The sequence below is a fragment of the Opisthorchis viverrini genome (assembly GCF_000715545.1).
Source record: "Opisthorchis viverrini unplaced genomic scaffold opera_v5_490, whole genome shotgun sequence".
Taxonomy (NCBI): Eukaryota; Metazoa; Platyhelminthes; class Trematoda; order Opisthorchiida; family Opisthorchiidae; genus Opisthorchis; species Opisthorchis viverrini.
The window spans coordinates 82,393-107,392 of NW_008752148.1; the positions used below are offsets into that span (position 1 = coordinate 82,393).

The window sequence follows — 25,000 nt, forward strand, 5'->3', positions numbered from 1 at the left end:
TGTCCAGAATCGAGGTCATCCTTCAAGCGCGTGCCGGGATGCGTGGGTGGACGGGAAGGCTTAGAGCACAGTAACGTGGATAAGTCAGAGGGATGTGAAGATATGGAATCATCTTGAAATGAATTATTGAAGAATTTTCTGGTGATACAAGACTGTAAACTATGGCGAGACGAAAATGTCAGTTAACGAGTCTAAGGGAAATATTGGATGTTGGTAAATGTCCCTGCAATGGCGGAAGGTCAACCAGTGTTACTGACATCTCCACGTAAGTTTGTTCCTGCGGCAGAGAGACGGAATACTTTCTCAGTTTGACATTATTTTACCTGATTGGTTTTGCGGCGGCTGAATTGAATAACAGGGCGCTCATCAAATCCTCGATAAGGACTGCCTCCAGCTCCTGTAAGGAGCCCGAAACAGGATGTAATAACTTCGTGCACACAAACACAACCATCTCATTTGCCGATATTGCCTTATCCCGCTGTTTGCCACTCACGAGATCTCCTACTCTGTGACGCAGTTTCTGTGCTGTCAGTAGACTTGTTCAAAACGTGAATGGATAAATAGCGGCGGGAGATATTTTGTGATGTTCCGGGTCCACCACACAGTAGAAGCACACGAATCAAGCCTAATAGATCATGCACAGACCTTTCGAACTCTATGGATGGTTCTTGAAAGGATTGATTAGCTCCAGACAAAGAGATTCAACTATGCGCCGTCAAATGGACGATACCTTATGACTTAAGTGACCGTCATTTATGATATTGATAAAACGGCGTTGTCACCCGGGACGCTATCAAACAAAGCATACGAGTCCATGAAAGTGCTGTTGATTAACTGTGCCTGAATCTCATTTTGATGGTTGTTGGATCGAATCTGTTTCAAGTTTCATAAGACAAATGTTATTGATAGTCTCACAAAGGGTACCGAATTCAACTGCCAAGCGAAATGCAGATTAGGGTAAAAAGCGATCATATGCCTATTACGCGCACACCCGGAAACTTTAGCTGAGCCACACGGAACCATTCATGCCGCGAATCCCTTTAAATTAAGCAAGGTGTCTTGTAAAATAGAATCCAAACAGAGTTACTCATTTGTCCGCTGAGAATGCACATGTCTATCGAGTCCATCGGTCTCTTTTTGAAGGCCCCTGGATCGTGTGATAGATATACCCAAAAGTATTCATTTTCTGGACCAATTCAACGACTATTCTCAGTCCACATTTGACTGTATTTAAGCTCAGTGGTGCAGGATAAACGAATACCTGACTGATTGACACGTTATTTATAAACTGAGGTATTCCGGCTTCAGTTAGAAGCGATTTTTTCCGAATAACTTACTCGGAATAATTGTAGTTCATGTTCCCTAGTCAAGCGTTCCAGTTCGTACTCATATTCTTTCCGAAGCTCAGACAGATCTGGCTGGAATCGGGATTGAAATGGTAGGCTTTCTTGGCTAGACCGCATGGAATTGGCGGTGAAATCGAACGGCCGGTTAGTGGGGCAGAGTTCAAGTAGGTTAGTCAGTTGTCCTGGACGGCTTCCGCTCCATTTGTAGTGTTGGTTTAACTGGAGTAGAATAATAGTAACAAACGTGATGATAAAAATAGCAATATCATATATTACATGGGATAGAAGAAGCAACTGAACCCAATTGTTACGCTTCTTAGACTTGGCTGAATAGTATAGAGAACCAAGAGTTCTGTCAATTCACATTGGTCAGAAAGTCACCAACTGTAGTTTATCAGCGGAATGCGTACTACTCACTGGTTAGTTAACAGTATCCTCACGTGTACCAACAGGTCATAACAAAAGATCACATGAAATCCTGCCTTTGTGTGTTACGTTTCTTTGTGTTTTCAATTATTTTAGCAATGTCACAGATTGTCACCGATACGACTGGCACAACATCCAATTTACGGAGAGGCTCTGCTCACGAAAGCGCGTTTAAAGCAGTCATGTTATGGGCCAAGGTTGCAGATTGCGGGCCATTTGACTATCCGTTGAAAAGTAGAAAAAACGTGGACGCTTTGCGGACGACTGACAGATCTTGTTACAGCACCAGTTCAAGAATCGCCGAAACCTGTGGTGAGCTAGCCTCAGCAGTGAAATGCTCAAAAATAATCGGAATAGTATGAGCACCGATACGCGATGTGATACGCGGGCCATGTGGCTTACAGTAGAGCGAAGTTAACGACGCTTCCCGAAATAAGCAAGCAAATTTCAGCCGAGAAGTGGAACGCAAAAACAGAACTGTTTCAGCTTCATGGCTGCACAGGTTTAAGTCTGAAAAACTGTTGGATCTGGGTGACACTTCGACGAAATCTGACTAGCCAGATGAATTCCACTTTGGACTGACCTTGAGACACAATGAATCTCGGTGCTCAACCACGTGTGTCACCTAGAACGGATATAGACTGTCGCTTATACCTAATAATTTATCAATCAGTCGTTCAGCTATACAACCAGAAGGAAGCACGAGGGCTAGGATACTGCCAGGTTTCCCAAGCCTAGACAGGGGAAGCCGAGAGGCAGCGGTCGGGTTCGAATCACGGACCTTCCTGTCAGTAAATTCGCGCTCTAATCACTGAGCTATCTCGTCCCCTCAATCATACCCACTGTTAATTTGGATCCCCAAACACGAGTGAGTAGACAAGGTTACCCTGAACACCAATGTACTCATTCACAACTAGCATAAGGTTGTTTGCAGTAAATTTAATGCCCTTTTTTAGCGGTCCTTTCCCCATCCCGCTAGTGATCTACCGACCCACAGAACCAACCGCCGTATGACTATTTATGCGGCGCGGAGGCGGGCATCCCTCAAGAAGCCCCGTCTTTATCTTTGAGCGTAATCTGCTGGTGAACGTTTCCAGCAGCTTGATGTGAAAAAGCTCCAGCTAGTGCGAACAGAATATATTTAGCGGCGCCAATTCCAACGCTATCAAGGGTGGTATTCCGGCAAGTACAAGAGGAAAGTGCAGCTAGAAACAAATCAATCAAATCACGGAGAGTTTCATTCGCAGCTTTGGGACAACGTTGCTCGCAAGATGAAATGGAATGCTAATTAGCCGAGAAGTTGAAATGCCACCTGCTGCAGCTTCATCCTCATTGGGAATCATTGGCAGGGCGCATTTCATGGTTCTACAAAAACATTCGAATTTTCATCCCCTTGGCAAGCGGTTGAACACTAATCCGGTTATAGCGCAGTGTTACTAAATCGCCCTTTATCAGGACATAACGCCACGCAATGTTCAACCACGCAATGTTCCTATCACGCAGACACACTTGCCTCTGTGACCGACGATTTCTCATAGGAAGGGTCCACTCGAAATTTGTACTTCCTTATAAGTTGCTCATATTCTTGTTAGTAGATAATATGCTGAGATTTTGCTATTTTAGTCGATGTTTAGGAGTTTACTCGGTCATTCGCGAGGTGCGCACTATTTATGATTTCTAATAAGGAAGGAAACGCTGTACGGTTCATCTGGGGTTTTGGTATACGTTGACGTCACTTTTCAAAACTCTTCAACTGATCATTATTGATCAGCTCCAGAGATCTCAGTGGTCAGGAAGTGAACTTGCTAAGAGGAAGGCTCATGAATCGAACCCAACCCCGGCAACTAGACTATGCCTGTGCAGGTTTGGGCAACCTGGCAGTATCTCAACCCTCGTACTTCCGTCGAGTGGCGTGGCAGCTAGCCACCGGAAATGTTACTGCTGAATGATTATTACACTACTACCTATCAAAATCAAGCCGGCATACCACACATGGTTACCGAGTTGTCGTGAAACGAGTGGTGTAAGAACAGTACCTTTCATCTGATGACTATTTCGTGAAGCAATTTGTCAACCGCAGAGAAGATCAAGATAGTGCAAACAGGACCAAGAGTTTTGACAATATGGCTTGCAAAACCAGCACTCTAAAAGGCTGTTAAACGTGCAGAAAAGATTGATGAAAGATCGTCAAAAACTCTCACAGTATGATCGGAGTGTCGGGTCGGCTTATCAGCACGAATTTTATGTTTCGAGATGACGTTTGCTTCTTGGGATATTTTAACAGTCTAAGGAGGTGAACTAGATGATATTGTGTAGACTACACCAATAAAAAAGTTGGATGACTCTTATCGCTCAAGCCCATTTCTTGAAGCAAAGAACTGCAGAAGAATTTACCAGACAGCTGGTTTTTATGCGGATGATTTAAGCATGGCATCTTGCAATTTCGGAAACATTTTTTGCAAGACAAATGTGGTTGAAGTCTCGGAATGTGTGGTCTTTGTCTGTAGCGTTCTGACATTTATGTGGTGACGCCGTGAACGCATAAGTAGAGAAGAAGGCGAGACAAGCAACGCAGTGTTTCCGGTTATAAACATTAAAGAAATTGTTTGTACCCATTCTCAGTTCATTCTGAACTCGTTTTCTTGTAACGTCTACCGGGCGATTTCACGTATTTAGGTGTGGTCAACAGGTGAATGAATCAGCGGTTTATTTTACGTGAATGTTGAAACCGAAATGAACGAGCGCGCGTGCGCATGTACCGTAAAACTCATGGATGATTCTCTAACGTGAGAAGAAAGGATGTCGGTTTCTATGGTGCAAAGAGTGTTCAAAGACCAGTATGCTATATAAACAGGAGAATGCAAAAGTCCTACGGAGACACAGTTTAGACTCAAGTTGATCAGAATCCACTGGGCACATGGCTGATGTGCAACCTGAGGCGGAAATGAACATTCTGAATTCACCAGGTCATCTGAGCTAATTGAGCCCTTCAAACCTGACACCGCGAAGGCCAAGTGGAAATGACCACTTTACATTCATTCAACAGAAGCGCCTAAAAACAAAGGATGGAAGGGTCACGTGTCAGGCTTCTTCGTCGTGCTCAAGGGCGAACAGAATCGACCAGAATTTACCACTAGATCACCGGGAGATCTGGACCTCTCGTTCTCATATTCCTGATCATTACAAGCCATGTTCCCTAAGGTGTAAATGTTCACAAATTTAGTGGCAAAATATATCGGGTGCGTTAACTGTTCATTGGTCACGTGGCGGTTGATTTGTTTGCCAAGCTTTGCAGTCTGCCTGCAGACGTTGCTTCAGCAAACATGGGGGCAACATCAGTGTGAGTGATTAGGACCATTAGTACATGTACAGGTATTCTCGCAAAGGCAAAAAGGGTCAGAAATGGTTCAAAGAAGACCGTTTCAGGAATGTTTTTCTAGATATCCGGGTGTCTCTCTTCTGAAAAACCAATATTTTGAGACTAAAATGATATAAACTAACAAGGATCGAACAAAGGGTGCTCACATTAATCTGTGAATACACTCGTTTGCGTGTGAATTTGTCAACAGTAGCCAGCAATCTTGGTTCCATCGGAAATGTGGTAAGTGGGGCCGTACGGTTATGAAACAAGATCAGTCAGTATATTACTCATGCAACTATAATGCTGATAACCTAAGTATTTACTATCATGCCGTCAAACACAAGGTGTGACGTGAGCATGCATTCTACAGAGTTCGCAACCACCAGAAGCAAAACCCAAAAATTTCCGGTAGGTTTTAAGTGTTTGTGATGCTACCTGACTGGAAAGCCTTGACAGGCAGGCCAGTCAGTGCCATCTCTCTGACTCGTCTATGGTACCCTTACCGAGCCTAACCCTTTCAGTGATTAAACCGAATGCTGGTTGAGGACATGGCAACGACAAATTTGTCCCAAAATATCTCATGTGGTATTCAGTCCGTCTCTTCAACTGCGCCCTCTCACGAAGATGGCGCACTGGACGCCTAATTCTGTTTGTACGGAGAAATCATTTTTTTGCACCTCCTTTTAGACAAAACTGTCACTGAGGTCCCCATGGGTATTCAGCACACTCATAAGTAGTGTTATACTAAAGGGCCTAATTCGATAATTTGAAGATAATTCCGCTGTTCAACACACTCATTTGAAGCCCCTTACCACAGTAGGATTCGGTTGGTATTGAGCTGATTTTTTGAAGAACACCTGTTTCACAGAAAACGTAAGATGTGTCTGGATGAGTCAGTACTGGTAAATCCAGATATGAGTTATGTAGGTGGATAGCTACCCCCCCTTCCGGGTTTTATTACTACCATTCATGTGTTTGGTCAAACGCGACACTGGCAAATGAGTGATAATCTACACGCAAGTCCGAATGAAAACAGAAAGTGCCGGAAATTTGGAGAATAGGCGTTCTAATGAAGAATGAAACTGGCTGATGGAATAAACGTTGTCTAAATAGAGAGACTACGGTGCGGTTAATCGATAGAAGTGCCACCAGAAAATATTTACGACAAGGACATCATCGTTGGAGAACATTAGACACTGACGAGGTGAACTATCTGGTCGCCACTGGCGTAACTACAACAGTCAATATTCTGATGCTTTTGACGATCTGCATTTCAGCATTTTCAAATCCAGTGAGCTACGCTAATTTGTAGACATCTTTGTTGCGAGCTGGAAGTACTACACAATCCACACTGGAGGTTTTTGAACAGGGCGTGGCAGACAACTCATCGCGTCTTTTGACATCCTAGATCGGGAAATTTAGAATGACAGTTGAGAAGTTGTTCCGATTCCACACTGGGGTTTTTGAACAGGGCGTGGCAGACAACTCATCGCGTCTTTTGACATCCTAGATCGGGAAATTTAGAATGACAGTTGAGAAGTTGTTCCGATTGTAAACAAAAATTTATGTTAGTTTTTTGAATGTTTTTTCAGTTCCGTTTATTCAGTAAGAAGACAAACAAGTCTGATTTCACTAAAACTGCCATTCTACCTGTGGCACCAACACCAACAGTGGCCAACAACGGCGAAAGTAACAAGAGAACTCAGACACATACGATAATGGTAAGGTCAGGGCTGATTGATCGGTCGCAATGTTGATACTAGCTACTAACAAATCAGGTGTACAAACGCAAGCACCAAATCCAACGAAACGCATCCCTAACAAGCCGGCAACCAAAGTTTTGTGAAGATGAAACCAAAGGTGAAACACGGAACCATGGTTCTAAGCGCAACTACCCACGGTTAATGCATTCAGCAAAGTCCAAAACAGGAATGCGGAGACATCAGAGCCAACTGCATCAAATTACAGTGTCTATGTGCCGTACATCCGTTCGAATGAAAACATAAAGGAGAATCTCGGCTACGATTCAAGTGAGTCTGTCTTTACCAACAACTTAATTCGCAAATAAGAGTAGTGAACCACTTGATCAAACTTGGATTTTTACGTGGAACCTAGGATCGATGAAACTCGGTGACTATGCTTATCTGCTGAGCCCCAAGAAAGACCATACTGTTGAACAGTCTTCAGCAAACTAATGGGTTGGGTTATATCGAGAAAATTTAAATATAGAAGTGACGCACTACTGGTAATCTTGCTGAATGCCCTTCAAAGAGCATCACAAACGAGAGCTGCGGCTGGAATTCAGGTGAGTCTCCCTTGGAAACCAAACTGGTAAGCCAATGAGCGTATTCGTCCAGAAGTAAAATATCTTTATCCTCCAAACACTGGAACGGTGGAGGAAGAAATATCTCTCCGACATTCTTACTTGACTTTTTGAGGCATACCGTAATTTACGTCCAAAGAAGCGTAACAAATTATGAGAGATGGTTTATCTAATGGAATATACTACTCATAAGTTTGCTGAAATCTATTCGGGCGCTCTTCTTGAAGCTCGTTAAGTTGGCTCAGTTGCCGAACTCTCGTCGACCTTATATTCTTTGCGAACATCAAGTTACACGCCATTGCGAACTGACTGGTGATTAAAGCTCTTGAACTGCACTTGATTGTCTACTGATTTTTAAGAGCTTGTCCTCATTTCCAACCGCGTGGGAGAATTCATTACCCAGTGTCAAACTTTAAAGAGCCATCTACCTAATGGTCTACTACTCAAGTATTCCGTGACTTCTAACAGTATCAAGCTTTTTCAATGGTAACTGTCGGTAAACCAGAAAAAATTGTGTGTGAACGCAGACGTCTTACCCGCTGAATTCGTGCGTGGTAACAAACCGGGGTCTGGCTGTAGGCCACGAGGTTAATGTCGATTTCTAAAACGTGTCTTCCAACCAAAATCAGAAGACAGCTGTCATCGCCTGGAGATAAGACCGAGCTTTTGAACAACTTCGAAAGTAAATGGCAAAGTACACTAACTTGAAGATAGCGCGAGCAAACGTGGCAATTAAAATACCCGCGTTGTACCACAATTTTTTTCACTATACCTAAAGATACCATCCGAAAAGCCTGGTAACGTAAAGATTCACGGAATCATTCTGTGCGTCAATTAAGTAATAGACTTGCTAGATATTTTTGCACTGGGTAGCGTAATCTTCCACTTGGTTGGGATCGAGGAAAGACTTCTGAAAGGTCTTCAGACCGCCCAGAACCATATGGAGATTAGTTTGGACTTTGCGTCGATGTAGAACATGAGCGCCAGAGGCCTGGTTGTTTCACAGTCTCCACATACTTCATTTTATATAGCGTACATGTCAACGGCTGAGTAATTTACGGCGAATTATTGTTACTACTGGTTTGTGCACTGAGTAGATCACGAACATATCCCCTAGTACAGCCCAAACACGTAGTGAGACTTGATTGGCTGTCTACATGCCATCGTCAACGGGAAGCGCAGCTAAACAACGCTGATTTGAATTGTGCGGCGTTGTAAGCGTGCAATAGCAGCAATTGTTTCTTAAGACCAGTAGATGGAAACCTCAGAACCAAGAAGGTAGCAACTGAGATTTCAGCCTGTAAGTGAAGTCCACCTGTGCTGAAAAGCTGTTTCATCTTTATTGGAAATCACAACCAGAGCGCATCTCACAAAACTCAAGGGAGTTTTGAGCTCGCGGCTTCGAGACTAGTGGCCTGAATACAATTGTTCGCACATGAGCGTTGATCAGCAATGTGATGGACTCGCGGTTCGGAGGGATGAGTGACGCTATATGCTAAGTGCGAGTGGATCATACTGTTGGTCAGCCGCTTGTCGACAGACGGTCGTGTTGAAACTGTTACCTGGGCGGTGATGGGTTCGAAACTCCAACCACCAATATCGACCAAACGGACACTTTGCTGCGTAGAAGACATTTATTTGAGTATAGTTCGGTGCACAATCCGAAGCTGTCTTCTGATGTGCGTTTCGACGTTTACGACACTTCGTTTCTGTCATCTACTTGTTGTACAGAGTTTCAAAACATAAGTGTTGCCGCACATAGAATGATCTGCTAAGTTCAGATAATCTTCAGTGGCTTCCATAAGAATTTGATGGAGTTGAGAATGAGTAGCACTTCAATTCACACAGAGGTACAGAAGTAAAGAACTCAAAATCCAGCAACTCATGGATCTCGGTTCATGAAATCGATGCAGTTCCCCCTTCCTGTCAGGACTTACCACATTGGAGAAACTCGGGTATATAGACGCTTGTAGCTAGACAACGTTTGTAGATTTCAGTGTTCACCTCTGGTCGATATCTATCTACACTGTTGCGGTTGAAAAGAAAGACAAAAGTACGGTTAAACTTACATCAAACCTTTCAGAGATCTCACCAGTTGCCATTACTTCCGAGGGAAGAGAGGAAGATAGTCTTGTGGGAACAGATTTAGCATTATCCGGTTTGGACTGATCCAGGTGCAGTACTCCGAGGCGCATCAGACAAGTGCAAATGTGTGCCACAAGCGTGATGAGATTGTAACTCCATGCCAGGCCGGTTCGAACGAGTTGTCGGCATAACCACTGGACCAAAGTACGACCTTTTGTAATCGAAAAACATGCGAACGTAATTTAAACGTGAAAAATCCTGTACTGGAAACGAAATTATAAGATAGACTGATGAATCGTCAGCTAAACTATACTTTACATAATCAGCGACCCAACTGTCGATAGGGTATTCAGCAACTTTCCACTTGTTGGCAATAAATCTACCGACTGTTTTCCAAACTTCAGTGAAACCATGACTTCCTAATTGTTTCCAAAAGTCTTCCAACCAACGTTGAAGCAATTTATAGTTCTTGATTCTTTGTTTAGGAACAAGTTTGAAACTGACCCCATGGACCGGATCTGTCAATGCTCTGAACACGAATTCTAGACATTTTTCATTGGTGCGTGACGTTGAGCAAATTGTGTCTAACAGAAAAAAGATTGATGAGTGGGAAGCTAACGCTGTTCAGATGGCAGAGATATGTCCACTGACGCCGAACGAATTCATCAAAAGTCATTTTGTGTAGCTTTACGTGATAAGCAAAGTTTTTTACTTTGTGTTTGCCCCTTTTTGAAAGGAATTCCGACCTCCCTACAAGAGGTACTCTTAAGAAAAAACTTCCTTTGAGCTCCGAGAGGAATTCCGGATTTGATTTTTGCAGAAAGCATCTTGCTTCAAAGCAAAATGAATAGAATACATGAGGAACATCATACCGAAAGAGCATCTGGATGTATCAGGTACCATATGATTGTATACTGACTTTAATTTTCTATCCGATATACTTTGGTTACTATTGTCACTGATATCAGGTGTGAACAAACTGTTTGGATCTCGGGGGCACAGCTACCAGCTTTGTTCGCAGGCCACGGTGGATGCATCAACTTTCTGCATAACACAATTTTATGCACCGGACACGTTTCGAATTGTCTTGACTTCAACCATTTGTTGATAGCCATACACACGTGTGCGTAGTGCTGTCTGAGTTCCGGACTGTGTATCATTTGGTCAGACACTAGTTCTTCTTGTGATTCTAGAATTGTTTATGCTTTCTAGGGGAGGGGAACATTTTGAACCATGGGTCATTGCCACGACCATCGCCGCCGGGCACCAGCACCATTAGTATGCCCCCGAAACCAAATCCACAAATTTCCGTCCTCTCCCAGTTTGTGAAGCCATCTCTTTGTTTACATCGTCTCCTATGATTTAGTATTGCTGAGATAAGTGAAGTGCATCATTGGTACCCTAGACTAAACGATCTTTGTGATGTTATTTGCGAATTGACTGCGCGTGCCCGCCCGTTCGCACGCACACACACGCACACACACACACACACACACACCAGATTTGTGTTTATATCGATTGGACGCAATCAAGTGTGATGACGATGGATGTTGTTCCATGTAGATTAGAACTTATCGCTTACCGGTAAAAAACAATAGGAATAAACTAGGAATTATTGATGGGCTTTTGATTCAAAAGTTTCGTCAGATCAAGCGAATAAGTTGCCATGGTGACCGAGTTTTAAGATGGTCGGAGAACCAGTCGGTGAGATTTTTTATGCCTAGCCGAGTTGATCAGTTCTAGGTGTCTGTTTGTTCCTGTGTATTCGTTATCGTGGATAACTTACGAAAGCTTTGTTAGGTATTCAGGTTGAATCAGGATTTTGAGACCTTGCTTTTCCGTTCTAGGACCCCTCAATGGAATAATCCCCTTGGGCGAAGTTAACAGATTTTGTTGGTTTGGTTTTTGGGGTTGCCAGGAAAATGGAGGGTGATAACATTACAACGCCCCGTGTTGTCTCGGCTGATCTAAAACCGCTCTCCATACGCTGGCGATGTGTGGCGATTTTTCATTGCTTCGACCGTCAGTTGCAGTGGTGAGAATCTCAGTACTCGTCTCAAAATGTTCACATTTCCCAAGTGCCCAGTGTCCACTGCCGAATCACTGACTATCACCTGATATTCAACTGCGTTAATTAAACCTACTGGCTATCTGCTGAATTGAAGTCACTTTTTTACGTCAAGTTTTGCTGCTGTTTGGCCGACTGCCTCCGTGCACTGTGCTCTTACTTTACTGTACTAAACTATACTAGCATGTACCACCTTTGGATGTGCTGATGAGTAGTTTAAAAACGCTCCATTGTCTGTTGGTATCCGGTCGAAAGTCTTTTGTAATCCCCCACCACTCTTGTGTGTCATGCGGTCAAGGAAATATAGCGTAGCCGATGTGGACTCTAGCTCCATGTTAAGATTAATGTGAGGGTACAATGTCTTAAGATATTGAAAGAAAACGCCGAAAGAAACGCCAGAAAACCTGTGGCGGACACCCGAATGCGGTTAAAGTTTTCTGTTCAAAGTCTTTTACGTAAATGACGGCCGAAATCGGGGATATTGGAGATTCAATTGCTAAATCTTGTTCTTGAGACAAATGAATGAGACAAAATGAATGAAGTTGGAACATGTTTATTATATCCTACAACTGGATGTGCTTCGCACAGTGTACCTCATGTTTCAGTTGGCAGGATATTCGAGATATCGCAGTATATTTTCATGAATGAAACTACTCACAAGGTTGCTGAAAACCATTTCGACAGCCCACGACCGGTTTTGCCCTTCTTGGGGCTCATCAGGTAGGCGAAGTCCACGAGTTTGTGTCAACCTTATGTTCAAGAAAGGCGAAACCAGTCGTGGGCTGTCGAAGAGTTTTCAGCAACCTTGTGAGTGGTTTCCTTTATGAAGTTTAACATATTTTTATGCCTTCACTTATTTCGTCTACACATAGTTGCGTTCATCCTTGCATAGTTTTGTGCCAGTGGCAACCACCACGCTTCTTTCAGAGCGTCCGCTTTAGGAACGTTCGTATACATTGAGCTGACATCGAAGCTAAATAGAACATCGTCTAGGTCCAACTGAAATCCAGCAACCTTGTTAGCAAGGTCATACGTATTTCGGATGACGACTGGCTGGTAAGTGGTTTAAAGATACCCAACAGAAGCCTGACTACTCAATCAACCCCAATCATCTTCCAGTTGAATGATCACACTGGGAACTCTGAAAATACTTGCTATCGACCGACAGAAACAAAATTGAGGCTGTGTATTGTCATAGGAGCCGAATTTCAGGATTCAGGATTGATTGTGTGGCTGGTAACAACGTGTTTCCTTGTCATAGTTAGCAAAATGGGACGATCTCATGAGTAGTCTAGCATAGAAGAACCCCAGGGACACCCCCAACTGATGATCTGTCTGGACAATCTAGGCTAGGCAATCTGAGAATGTCACTGTTTTATCGATGTATGCTGAACTACCCTGATTATACTCCATGCGAAACGGTAAACTTTAACGAAGTAAATGTCATCTATATTACGTCGCCATAAAAACCAGGTAACAGTACTGACCTTTGCAGCGAATGACTTGCCTGAATGCGCTTCCCAGTCAAAAGCGTCTTGAAATCTTTCTCGAAACTCTTGTGATCACAAATAAGCAGTTATGAAATTCCAATCAAACAAATCTCCCGGATTAAAACTTCTGTTTCATCTATCACACCAGAGAAAAAGTAGTAGACGCGGTATTGACTTTCGATCCATGCTCATCGCTGGCTGCTTCACTGAGTGAACTCTAATGCGATGCTACACAGGACTAACGTGTTTGATCACTACAGTGTGGTCGCACACGCGGTCACCATGCACTGTTATTTGAGCATTTTACGAAGTTCTTCCAATACCAACAAATTACGCGAGTGTACAGAGAGAACTGCAGACGTTTGGATAAGGAGCTTAAGGGCCTCTAACCCCACTTTCTAAAAACTTCGTCGTTTTCCGTGCACACCGTGCTTAGATGGGATTTTACTGCCCGAGAAATTGTTTTCTTTTGCCTGATGAGCCTCAGAAAAATCAAAACCAGTTTTGGAATGTCGACGAATTTCCAACACTTTTATGGGCTGTGTGTTCCGTCGAAAAAATATACTTCGATATACCAAATATTGCCTGAAACACAAGGCGGTGTTTGTGGAGAGATTCGACTGGGATTTAGCTGAGTCTTTCGTCATTGTCAGCATAGTTTGCAAATTCTGTAATTCTGTTTCTTTTTGTAAACAGATGTAGTTTAAGCTGCTTTCGTTTTTTTTTATGATCTCCTTGAACGTAGCCCGAAATGGATGGGATCGAACTTGGAAAGCATCTTTCTAAAAGGTGACCTTTTTAACTGCAAGCTGAAATTTGCAAAATGGAACACAGTGTGCCAAACAAATGGCTCTTCCCCTTCGGCAAAGACTCTCCCTCGTGAGGACCCCACTTATCACGGTCCGCAAAAACTACTGTTGAATTGGTGAGTAACATGTCAAGCTCCACATAACGCACCGAAGAATTTGGCAATTTTGTCCCTATTGTTCATTAACAAGGAACTTTTGTGTAGAATGGGGAAAGACAGATTCTACACTGCAAGGCAAAAAAAACAGTCCTTGTAGATGTGATGATCAAAGATAGTTGGAAAACAATTACGTAACCATGGCGGTTTTTTTCCAAATGCGCATCCCTGTTAGTCATAGCGAGCCCTATAAGTAGAGTTTTGGCGTAGTCGAGTGTTCCTATTGTTCATGTGTAAAAGAGTAACTCACAAGAAGTACTTTGACACGTGACTTCAACTATGATTGGTACAGTTTTTTTCAGTTGAAGCCAAGGAAAGATCAAAGTATTGTGAGCTCGTATCCTGGATGGATTCTCAAGTGTATGCCTGGTAATCCGGTCATGTACTAAAGTGACAAGGTGTCATAGACCCTCATAGCTCAGTCAAGAGACATTCTGAGACACTGTGCAACTACTATTGGGCATTTATCGATTGGCAGTCTAAGGATCACTGAAAGGTTAAAAGTTAACGAAGGCAGAGGATTTTAACGCAGTGTTCTCTGAAGGTTGAATGGACAGTGAATAGATGATTTGTGCTTTGCATTAGTAGACGTAGAATAAATGACTTTTCTTCTGACGCATCATGACACGGTGCAGTTTTACTTTGCTTTATGAAAACATTCCTCAGACACATTCTACGCAGACGTGCTCCAGCTTGATCGAAGAAAATTCCTATTTAGAAATAATATCAGTTATCGAAACACACTCTTTTGCAAACGAATTTGGTTTTGCGGGAGACTCACCTGGAACCCAGCCGGATCCCTCGTTTATGATGATTTTACACAACTGAATGTACTGCATCAGGCCGCCTCGTATTTTAGCTGGTACGTTATTCGAGATATTGCGATGCATGTATAGACGTAATACACTACTCATACGTTTGCTTAAAAGTATCATAAACGAAAGATTCAGCTGGATTCTGGGTGAGTTTCCCGAAAAACCTAATCGGTCTGAAAATGAGTGTACTTCGCTTATTTCGTGCAACATGGGCTCAAGCGGAACATAAGGTTGTTGGAAACTCGGGGACTGTGCCTACCTGATGAGCCACAACAATGGCAAAACCGGTCGTGGGCTGTCGAACAATTTTCAGCAAACTTATGAGTACCGTATTAGCCTAATGTCAGATACACAGAGTTTAGCCTGATAACACGAGCGTGGAAGGACAGAAAGCATACCAGTAATCCAGGCTAGTTTTTAATTTTATTTAATTAAATTTTAATTAATTTAGATTAAATTTCTGTTTCTGCATCTCATAGGACCACAAAAACAGCGAGATGAAATCTATCGTTACTGCCATTTAGCTGCAGGAAATGAGAATGAACAACTGAGTCAGTGTTCGATTCGTGGGAGATTTATGTAGAGTGAAACCGTGGTACCTGAAGGCCTCCTGGTGACTAATCAAATCTCAATTTGAGACTTATTTTCTATCTACTCTGAAAATTGGAAACCATCTGTGGTACGCGTCTCAGAAACCTTTATGGAGATTCGAACCGATGACCTTACGGCTAGTAGTTTAACTAAGGAGGCTGAACAGTATTGTGGGTAACTTGTACTTACACAGTGCCACTAATCACTTAATCATGGAATCCACATGACGTGGTCACGTGACTCAAGAATAGTAATTCCACCGGAGAAGTCAACATTCGAGGAGGTAATCAATAGGTGTAATCAGGTCATGTGATTTAAGGATGACTGGCGCTAGAGCTTTCCTAATCAACCACACAGCTGATCGTTCGCACTGACCGGACGGTCAATTGTTCATCCACTGACTTGGATGTCGGTGGTTCGAAACTTCATGAGGTGCGTAATTCCGGTGATTCCCAATGAAGATGAAATAGCTGCTCAATGCTGTTTGGATGTCATCTTTGAAAGGCCTCGATTACATCATTCCTCACAAAATAGACCATTCTAAAACAAAGCTCTTCCACAATTCATACCAGATTTCCATAGTACTTTCTAGGCCACAAGAGCCAACTGTCATCTAACTAGCAGGCTGATGATTCATTATCACAGACTTACTCTTATTATCCCGCTTGAAAAAATCACGAAGGAGACTCTCAAGAAAGTGACAAGCCTGAACATTTAAAATAAACAGCGCTTCATTGGTCACTGCATTGTATTAAACTGTGGAACCAGTTTAACAGTGGCCTTGGAAGCGCTCAGCCCATTCCTGGATCGCAGCGCAGTAGAATCCCATTTTTCCAGCACGTGGACATAGAATACACGTGAAAAGGCTCGCGACCCATAATGTATACTTTGTTCCCCGCGAAGAAAGTTAGAATACAACCTGGTATACCATCCATTTGGGCTCGATTCCAGGTACACCTCTTCGATACTACTGGATAGCTCAATCTGAATAGAAGCGGTGAGTGCAGTTCTTCATCTGAAAATCGGGTAGTTCATAGGTGACCTGCAAACCACATGGATGCTGATAAAAGCCATCCATGAATTTTGAAAAATTTCGAATTCATTGGGCAAGATAATTTAGTTTTCTTTTTTAGTAGCTACTGATGTTTAACAACAACCTTGCTTGTGTCAATAGAAATCCACTGCTTTGAAACGCAACGCAAAATTCTATGAAACGTCGCTGGTTTGTGCATTCGGTAAACAGTCGTATCTTTCGCCGTGGATGCCTTAGTTGAATAGGAGTCAAAAATCTCCAATAATATGCACGTGTTCAGTTTCCCACGACATGTCTACGCTCTTTCTATTAACACAATATATCGAAAGTGATCCAATTAATCACCCGAAACGGCGCGTAGTTCTCAGCGAATATACACTCATCTGCGAACTAATTTGGTTCTTCCGAGAGACTCACCTGGAACCCAGCTGAATCTCTCGTTTATGATGTTCTCAGGCAACTGAATGTGCTGCACCAGGCCGCCTCATGTTTCAGTCGCTACGATATTTGAACTATCACGATACATGTATATTTGTAATGTACTACTCATAAGGTTGCTGAAAATCCATCGACAGCCCACGACCGGTTTCGCCCTTCTTGGGGCTCATCAGGTAGCCGCTGTCCCCGGGTTTCCGTCAACCTTATGTTCTACTTGGAACCAAATTGCACGAAATTAGCGTAGTTCTGTTATTTTTCCTGTGGAGATCTACGTTATGAAGTATAACAAATTACTCTAGTTCAGTGTTGCTGTATGCAGCAGCACAAAGCGAGTGGTGGTATTAATTCATCAAAGCATATCAGCCTGATCCATCTGACCAAATGTCTAACGGGTTTTATTGATTCATTGGACAAAAGCATTCGCAAAGTGTCAAATTGTTTGAGAGTCACATGGGATTAAGAAGTATGCCAGTGTCTATAAAAAGCGCTACTGCACACAAAGCTGTCATATCTAGTCGGCTTCGGAAATCTCAAGGAACTCATTGGTAGTTCCAAAGACTGCTGCAACGCTGATGTGATATCCAGTATCAAGCAGGTGAGCTAAAACTGAACTGTCAGGAAGACACTATTTTCCTTTGAGGAGATTCACCGGAATGTGCTCAAACATCCAAAAGGATAGCTGACTTGATTTGCGACCGGCTATCACCATAGGAACAGGTATATCGATGGACGTACCCGATGTTGTCCGGCAAAGAAGCTAGTCCTTCAGATGCTGTCTGACTGGAGGACGAGCGGTGAATAAATCTCTTCTTGGAAGTCATTCCAAAGTTTTTATTAAATGCCACAACCACATTGCTCAGGTTAACTTGAAGAAAACAGCTTCTGTTTATTTGACTTTTGTTGTGTACATCACTTCTCAAACACTACACTCAGTTTGACTGAGTTATTCATTTCCTTGCCTGTGTTTTTCCCCTCGATTGAACTGTGATACTGATGAACCACATATTACTTGGCGATTGGCTAGAGTGAATTATCGATCAGCTGAGCGCTGAGGCATCTCGTCATTGGGTGTCACTCACGATCGATAAAAGGATAAAGGAAACATAGAAACTTGCGAATTACTGCTCAGGCCAGTATTGACGCAACAATCAATCAACAGTGTGTAAAAAACAAGGTATTCCAGGTGTGAAAAGCCTTTCATTTTCCATACAAAACAAACTGTCGTGATTCTATCTTTCAGCAGGCCCTTCCCGCCCTGTGATGTTTATACTGGTTGTTTTTAACAAGTATTGAGTTCCCGCTGAACGTCGTGAACCGAATGGGACGAAAACCACCTATGATTCGTTTGTATGTAAATCCCAAGTTGAGGCTGTGCGGGTCCCACACTTCCGGTGTTAAAAATGTGTAATTTACATTCACAGAGGTTTTAAGGTGAACCCAAGGGAGCATTAGAGTAACCCGCACACCTCCGCTAGTCCAGAGGAGAGGGTAAAAACGAACAAGCACTCAGGGAAACGCAGGGAAACCCTGTCTCTGGAGCCATTTGATTCGTGCTTAAGCTTCGAACGATGACTTGTGTTTCGCTCCGTCCTCTGTGTCGTTTAGATCCCTGGCGATCGATAATTCAACTCTGGATTTAATCAGATCTGGGTTAGGGTCAGCTGACATTGTACGTTCCACCAAGAGGTTCGGTCACTCGCTTCTTAGCTAGCTAGCTGGTTCTTTTATCGAGCATGTGCTGTAGAATTCACCGACCAGACTAGCTGCATGGTCTGTAAAGAGAAACTACAGCAATACATAAAATCTCTCTGTTCGTATTTTTCAGAAGCTGAATCACCTGACGAGTGAACGTTTCCTGGGTCTTGAGTTACCACAGGGTGGTTTTCACACCCTAAGGATTCTTTAGTCCGCAGAGAAAGCGTTTATTATTTGAGAATGCATTGGGGTGTAATAATGTTTCTCGGCTCACTGTGCTAATGACGTCCTATTGCGCCATATAATACCTCAACAGACAAGTCTGCACAGGCTAAGAAGCCTTCACCTGGCAAAGGTAAATGTTTTTTTATAATCCCTTCATGCCTCACACGTTTGTGTGGTTCACGTACACACTCTTTGTTACAAACCATTCATGGTCAATCCCGTTCTTAGAAGAAAATGGCCTTGGGAGAGGGGAGAAATCTTTGTCGAATTTTGTATTTCTTCCAGAATATTGTCGAAAGGTGTATATACAAGTTTGTGCGTTAGTTCATCCCAGTTCATATATATTCAGTGGCTATCTGGATCTTAGTTGATTGACCTAAAGTTTGGAGACTCTCAGACAAGGTGTGAAAGGAGTGTAAAAACGAATGCGTTGTGTTTCCACTGGATGATCAACTCTGTCTGAGTGTGTTAATCGTCACGAAATGACGGAACTTTACCATGGTGTGACGGTTTGTGTGACTCCGTGACCCATCGAGCTATACTTGGTGGAATCCGTGAAACACTTACTGAGTCTCTCATTTCAGGTTGGTCAATAGATAGAGGTTTGATGAACAGAGTCTACTGGTTTCCCGGGTTGGCGATTGGAACTTCACTAACAACCTCCGCCAAGTGACGCTACCTTATGGCAAGGCTTTGATCTTACCGGCCCTTCTGTCCAGGTCTGGGAGCCCTAACAGTATTACAGTTCGTCTACAATCATGACTTACACAGCTAAAAATACTGTCATGTTTTAAACACTGGTGTTACACTATTGAAGATAACGGCAATGATTTCCGTCATACGGGATCCCTATCTTGGGCTCCGGACTTTCTTGTATTCGATGTGGTCAGCCCTTTTCTAGCCAAGAAAAAAGTTTCCCCCACCATAAATCCTAGGTATCGCAATTTCGATTGAATTTAGGGCGTACCTATTCTTCACGATCTGAGGTTGAAGAGTGAGGCGTAAAATCTTAACGTAAAAGATCCTAAATCTCATGAAAACTTACCTTGGAACCTTTCGGCTGTGAATCGTAATTCATCCGGTATATCCATTTCCGGTTCGCTGTACTCGATTGACTCGTTGGAAAGTTGGGTCTTTGATATACTGAACTGTTCCGGCGTGTGAGAGGCCAGCGTTGTTCGGTTCGGTAGTATCCCAGATTTGGATAGACTTCCCGACCGTGGCTGATCGATGGCCACTGGACCACCGACATCTACTGTATACTCGCGCCTGAGACGACATCTTCGTTGAACGGATGAACTTGAAGCGCCCGGCCGAAAACTGGAAAAACGAGGTGAGTTGTTGACGAATGGCGCGAAAAACCTCGCATCATTCCAGGACAATGTATGCTTACTGCGTACCAATAACTCAGTCCGCTGAAAAACTCTTGCATCATTCTAAGCGTGTTAATTTCGCATGGGCTATCAGATTATATGTGTGAATTGAAGTGGTTGTAATTTATGTCGTTTCTAACCACATACGATAAGTCATTCATTGATGGGTGTTTCTGCAATGGCTGTCAATCAACAAGCGAGTTCACTTTTGGCTAAACATTCTTTCAAAGTTAGTCGATACCAGTGAAAAGAAGAAGGTCCAGGCTGCGCGGCTATTTATTGAAAAACACCAACTTAACAGTCACAGACTATTGGATACAGAAGCAAAACTTTCGTGTGCATATTGTTTATAAAAAACTGAGCATCCGTCTTCCTCTCCAACGTGTCGTCCTGAACTTTTCTGGATACTCATTGACCATTACCCAAATGTAAACGAATGCTACAAATCAATTCCACAAATTTTGTAATAAATCCCACTTCCCAATAGACGCAAAGCGGACTTATGATAAAACCACGTAATACTCGCATGCTTCATCAGTAGTATCCACCATTACACCAGCGTCTTCAGCTTTTAAATAAAGTCTGCTTTTCTCAGGTGCCAAAAAAAATGAAAAAAGCATACGTGTGGATGTGATGTGGATTGCCGCGGTTTGTAAATTTCAAACTTAAAACCTGCAGACGAATGCCCAGCACATCTGAGGTTTTCAGTGGACCCCAAAGCTCATGTGGTTGAAGGCTGACAAAAACTCCTGTCTCCCCCTGGGTTCGGCAGATGGGCGTAGTCCTCGGGTTTCAGCTGTTCTATTTACTTCCAAAATCCCAAATGGTAACCAGAAAGAGGTACACATCCATTCGCAAATGAGTTTAGTGGGGCAATCAAATCTTCCATTCATAATGTCCTTCAAAAGACTGCGCAGCAAACTGCGCGGGAAAACCCTTATCAACCAATCACCTGCTTCGTATGTTGGACGTTGCCAGTTAGACAGAGTTCTTAATTGTCCACTAGTGTTTTCGTGAATGAGGGATAAGTTTGAAATCCATCCGACTTTGTATTTGAAGAAAGTATTCCTTCTTTAGGTTGCCTTGAGGGCCATCGGTCTATTCGTTGAGCTGGGTAGTTCGGTCGCAGACGTCTCATCATCAGTGAAGGTTAGAGTATCTTTGATTTGCAAATGGAGATGCGTTGCTATTGCATTGCATGGAGTGATATGGAGTTCACTCACCCAAGTTCTCCCTTACCTAATATTATTGGTTTGGCTATTCCTATTGGCTCGTTAGTTGACCTGCCTTCTGATTGGTTGACGTCTGGGTAGTCTTGAGACATGACATATCCGGTTGTTCCTCTGTAACATTCGTTCGCTTGCTTCCACAACTAATCCCGTTTCTGGTCTGATTATGTCAGTTCGACTGGTAATGAAACGTTGGTGACCAAATTGCTCAGCTCAGTGAACAAACCTGTTGTTCGTCGCCAACTTGTTGTGGGCCGCAGACACTTAAGCCTTCCCATTGCCTTGAACCGCGGCCTGGATAGCTGCCTGATCGCCTGCTGTGCTTGATCAAACGAGAAAAAGTCAACGAACGTGCGATCTAGCTGCTCTATTGATCACTGTCGCGTACAAGCGGGTCAAAAAAGTGATACTAAGAATACAACTCATCTGTCAAGGCCGAGTGAAGAACATCCAATGAAATCCGTCTCAACAAAATCGGTTATTTCATTGGTAGCCACGTAGTCACGTTACATTCGGAGCTGGTTCTCCTAATAAAACCATTGGTCATTCGTCCGATTCTCTACAACAAAGTCACGTGAAATCGAGGCTCTCTAACTGTGGTATATTGTTGTTGTTACCGATTTTCATAGAGAGATCCATGACCGGTAAGAGCCTGAAGGTGATTGTTTCAGCTTGTGATAGAGCCTCTGTGAGTTACCAACGGAAGATTGCTTATCTGATCGTCATAAGGAATACCTCTCTGTATATTTTATCTCAAGATAGATTTACAAGATAAGACGAGTCCCATATTTAGTGGCGGAGGATAATTCGACCTTGGGTTGCAAGGATTGCAGTAGGGAGGTGTGGAACTTGACAGAAGAGGGCAACCGGGAATAACAAGGCTGCTTTCACAACTGTGGACACTAATGGCTTGGTCAAAAACAAACAATATAGAAGTTGGTGTTGTTGAGTTGTCGCCTCACAGCATTTACCAATCTTGCAATGATAAAGGATCCACTAATCGAAAACTACTGTTGAGACGGAGAATAAATTCATCTCGAAAATATGATTGGTGGATGAAAAACAACTTGTTCGACTTTAAATCTAATCTGTCCGAAGAAAGCGAGAATCACTGAAAGGAAATTTCACGTCGCTAGACGGCTAAAACCATTATATTTGAACTAACGGTTTGATTGAAAATTGTGCTCATAGAAATATACCTTATTGTTCCGGGCGAANATTGTGCTCATAGAAATATACCTTATTGTGGGAGTAAAAACACAAAGTTATTCGCGAAATACACGCATTTGCAAACGAGTTTGGTTTTGCCGGAGACTTATCTAAAACCCAACTGATTCTCTCGTTTAGGATGTTTTCACGCTCGGTCTAGTCGTGTCCGAGCAGCAGTATCACTCCGTGATTTCACTATCTCAGGTCTCGCCTTGGTTCGTCACTACTGGGATGATTGTAATTTAGACAGCCAAAGAACACCTTTCAGGCCCAAGCTGGTCGAGTAGAAACTATACACAACACTGCAGTTTCGTCTTGGTTTAAAGTCGATGACAGTGTGTTTTTCGCAAATGTCGTATTTACTGATTCCAAATCTCTCGAAATTCCCAACACTAGGTTGTGTACGTTGAAGAATCCTAGTAACTCCGTGTGAGAACTCCGGATGTTTCCGGTAGAATTGAAAACAAAACCCCATAATGGAACTTAAAATGTTTCTCGCAGTTTTCCCCATCAAGATTTCTATTTCCGGAGCAACCAGCTTGATCAAATGGGTTCCGATAAGATTTAACACCAAAAAAGGGGCTACACCCCGACTGTTGAAGCAAAAAACCACTTGAAGTAATTTAAGCTGGCACAGGTAAAACTGCCTAATTAGTTATCACCAGTGTGACAAACCTTTCAAATGTGATGCCGTCATAAACGCTAAAAGTAGCTTAACGTGAAAAGTCTTTCCGAAGAGAACAATGTTTGATTGATCCAACAGAACTTTCAAACTTTCCTGTCTCTCAACAACAGTTACTGCTGATGCCGTACTTCCCCTGTATTTTCCTTTCCAAATCGCCCTCTTGGAACACGTAGGTTGACAATAGAGAGCTAGGAACCACAATACCCAGTTCAGTTTCCATCTGTGACTTTACAGCTCACCGTATATCCTTAGATGGAATCCCCTGGCCTCTGATCTATCAACAGTTGCCTATGTTTACCTGGCTAGCCTGTTTTCCATAAAATTCAAGACGATGGAATCCAATATTATTCTCCACTTTCTGACAACGCCTGGGAGTTCCGGGCGAACATTAGCTCGGACGAGATGAAGACAAGATGGCTGAGAAGGTTAGAGCGCGAATTTACTGACCGGAAGGTACGTGGTTCGAACCTGACCTCTGCATCTCGACTTCCCGTCTAGGTTTGAGCAACCTGACAGTATCTCAGCCCTTCTGGTGGCATGCCAGTTGGGCACCGAGAGGGTGCTACAGCCGAACGATTGGCTAGGACAATGTTGAAAAGATAGAGTGCCATGTGATGTTTTTAAGGTTAAAACACATCTTGTTGGAATACGATGTTGTGATCCGACGTTTCGGTTACCACGGTCAACTTTTTTTGAGGATTTCTACAACTAATTCAGAAATTCTTCAAAAAGGTTGCCCACGGCAACCGAAACGTCGGATTAGAACAACATATTCCACTAGGCTGTCTTCCATCTAGTGAGTCTATGGTGTTTGCAGACCACATGTGCCTCCGGATATAAGAGACACTTTGCTTGACTTTCAACCACTTGACTGCGGTTGACCTAGGCCAACCCATATACTTCGCTATACTTCCATTGGAGCCCTTACCTACTCACGAGTAGCTAGTAGTTGCCGAAATCCCGGCATCCCATTAACCAATCGATCTAATGTTTCAGCGGATTAGACTTTCACATTTGGGGAGCTGGCATACCTTGCCATTAAGCATATTATTAATCTGCGCCGGCTGTCGAATCGTCAAAACACCCATTAGACTGGATTGAATTCTTTTGTCTAAGGGATCGTGCAACCGACTTCAGCGGTTCGTTCGAATTCATGTTAATCTGGCTGTTGCATTACTTGCACCCCTTGTACAAACAAAGGCGTCGCCGTGTCTTTCGCTCCTGATTTTGTTCACGTGAACGATTAGTCATCATGTTGTTTGTGACCAACTTGTTTGTTCATCCGTCTGTCTGTGTTGTAATTCGGCTAAACAACGAATGAAAATGGATGCCTAGTACAAACGATAGAGTCAGGAAACTAAGTTACTCCTGGACATGCAAATGGGGTAAACGGTGGTGGTAACCCTTTATCCAGAATGAAACTTGTTGATGAACGAACAATCCTTGAACGTTACAAAATGCACGTTTTCCGTATTGATGTTTACGGGGGCTTAGTCACCTCGTTCAGGTGACCTTCTCAAAAACGGCAGTCTAAGCTCCCAGTTGTAACGTAATCAAACATATAAAACTGTTGTTTTTACTAATCTTTTGGTAATGCCTCTCGACAACTCACTACCTCATCGGTGCTCCTCAGGTAGTCGAAGT

At 43.1% G+C, this 25,000-nt stretch overlaps 1 protein-coding gene across 1 annotated transcript in view; it reads right to left on the reverse strand.

Annotated features, from left to right (window-relative positions):
• Positions 1 to 25,000, reverse strand: part of T265_11369 (hypothetical protein) — a gene marked incomplete at both ends in the record, with an annotated part of 93,489 nt that overhangs the window by 22,653 nt on the left and 45,836 nt on the right. The window contains 2 exons of the mRNA XM_009178006.1: positions 1,338 to 1,528; positions 19,906 to 20,129. Coding sequence (XP_009176270.1) covers positions 1,338 to 1,528; positions 19,906 to 20,129 — 415 coding nt within the window. The remainder of the gene's footprint in view (positions 1 to 1,337; positions 1,529 to 19,905; positions 20,130 to 25,000) is intronic.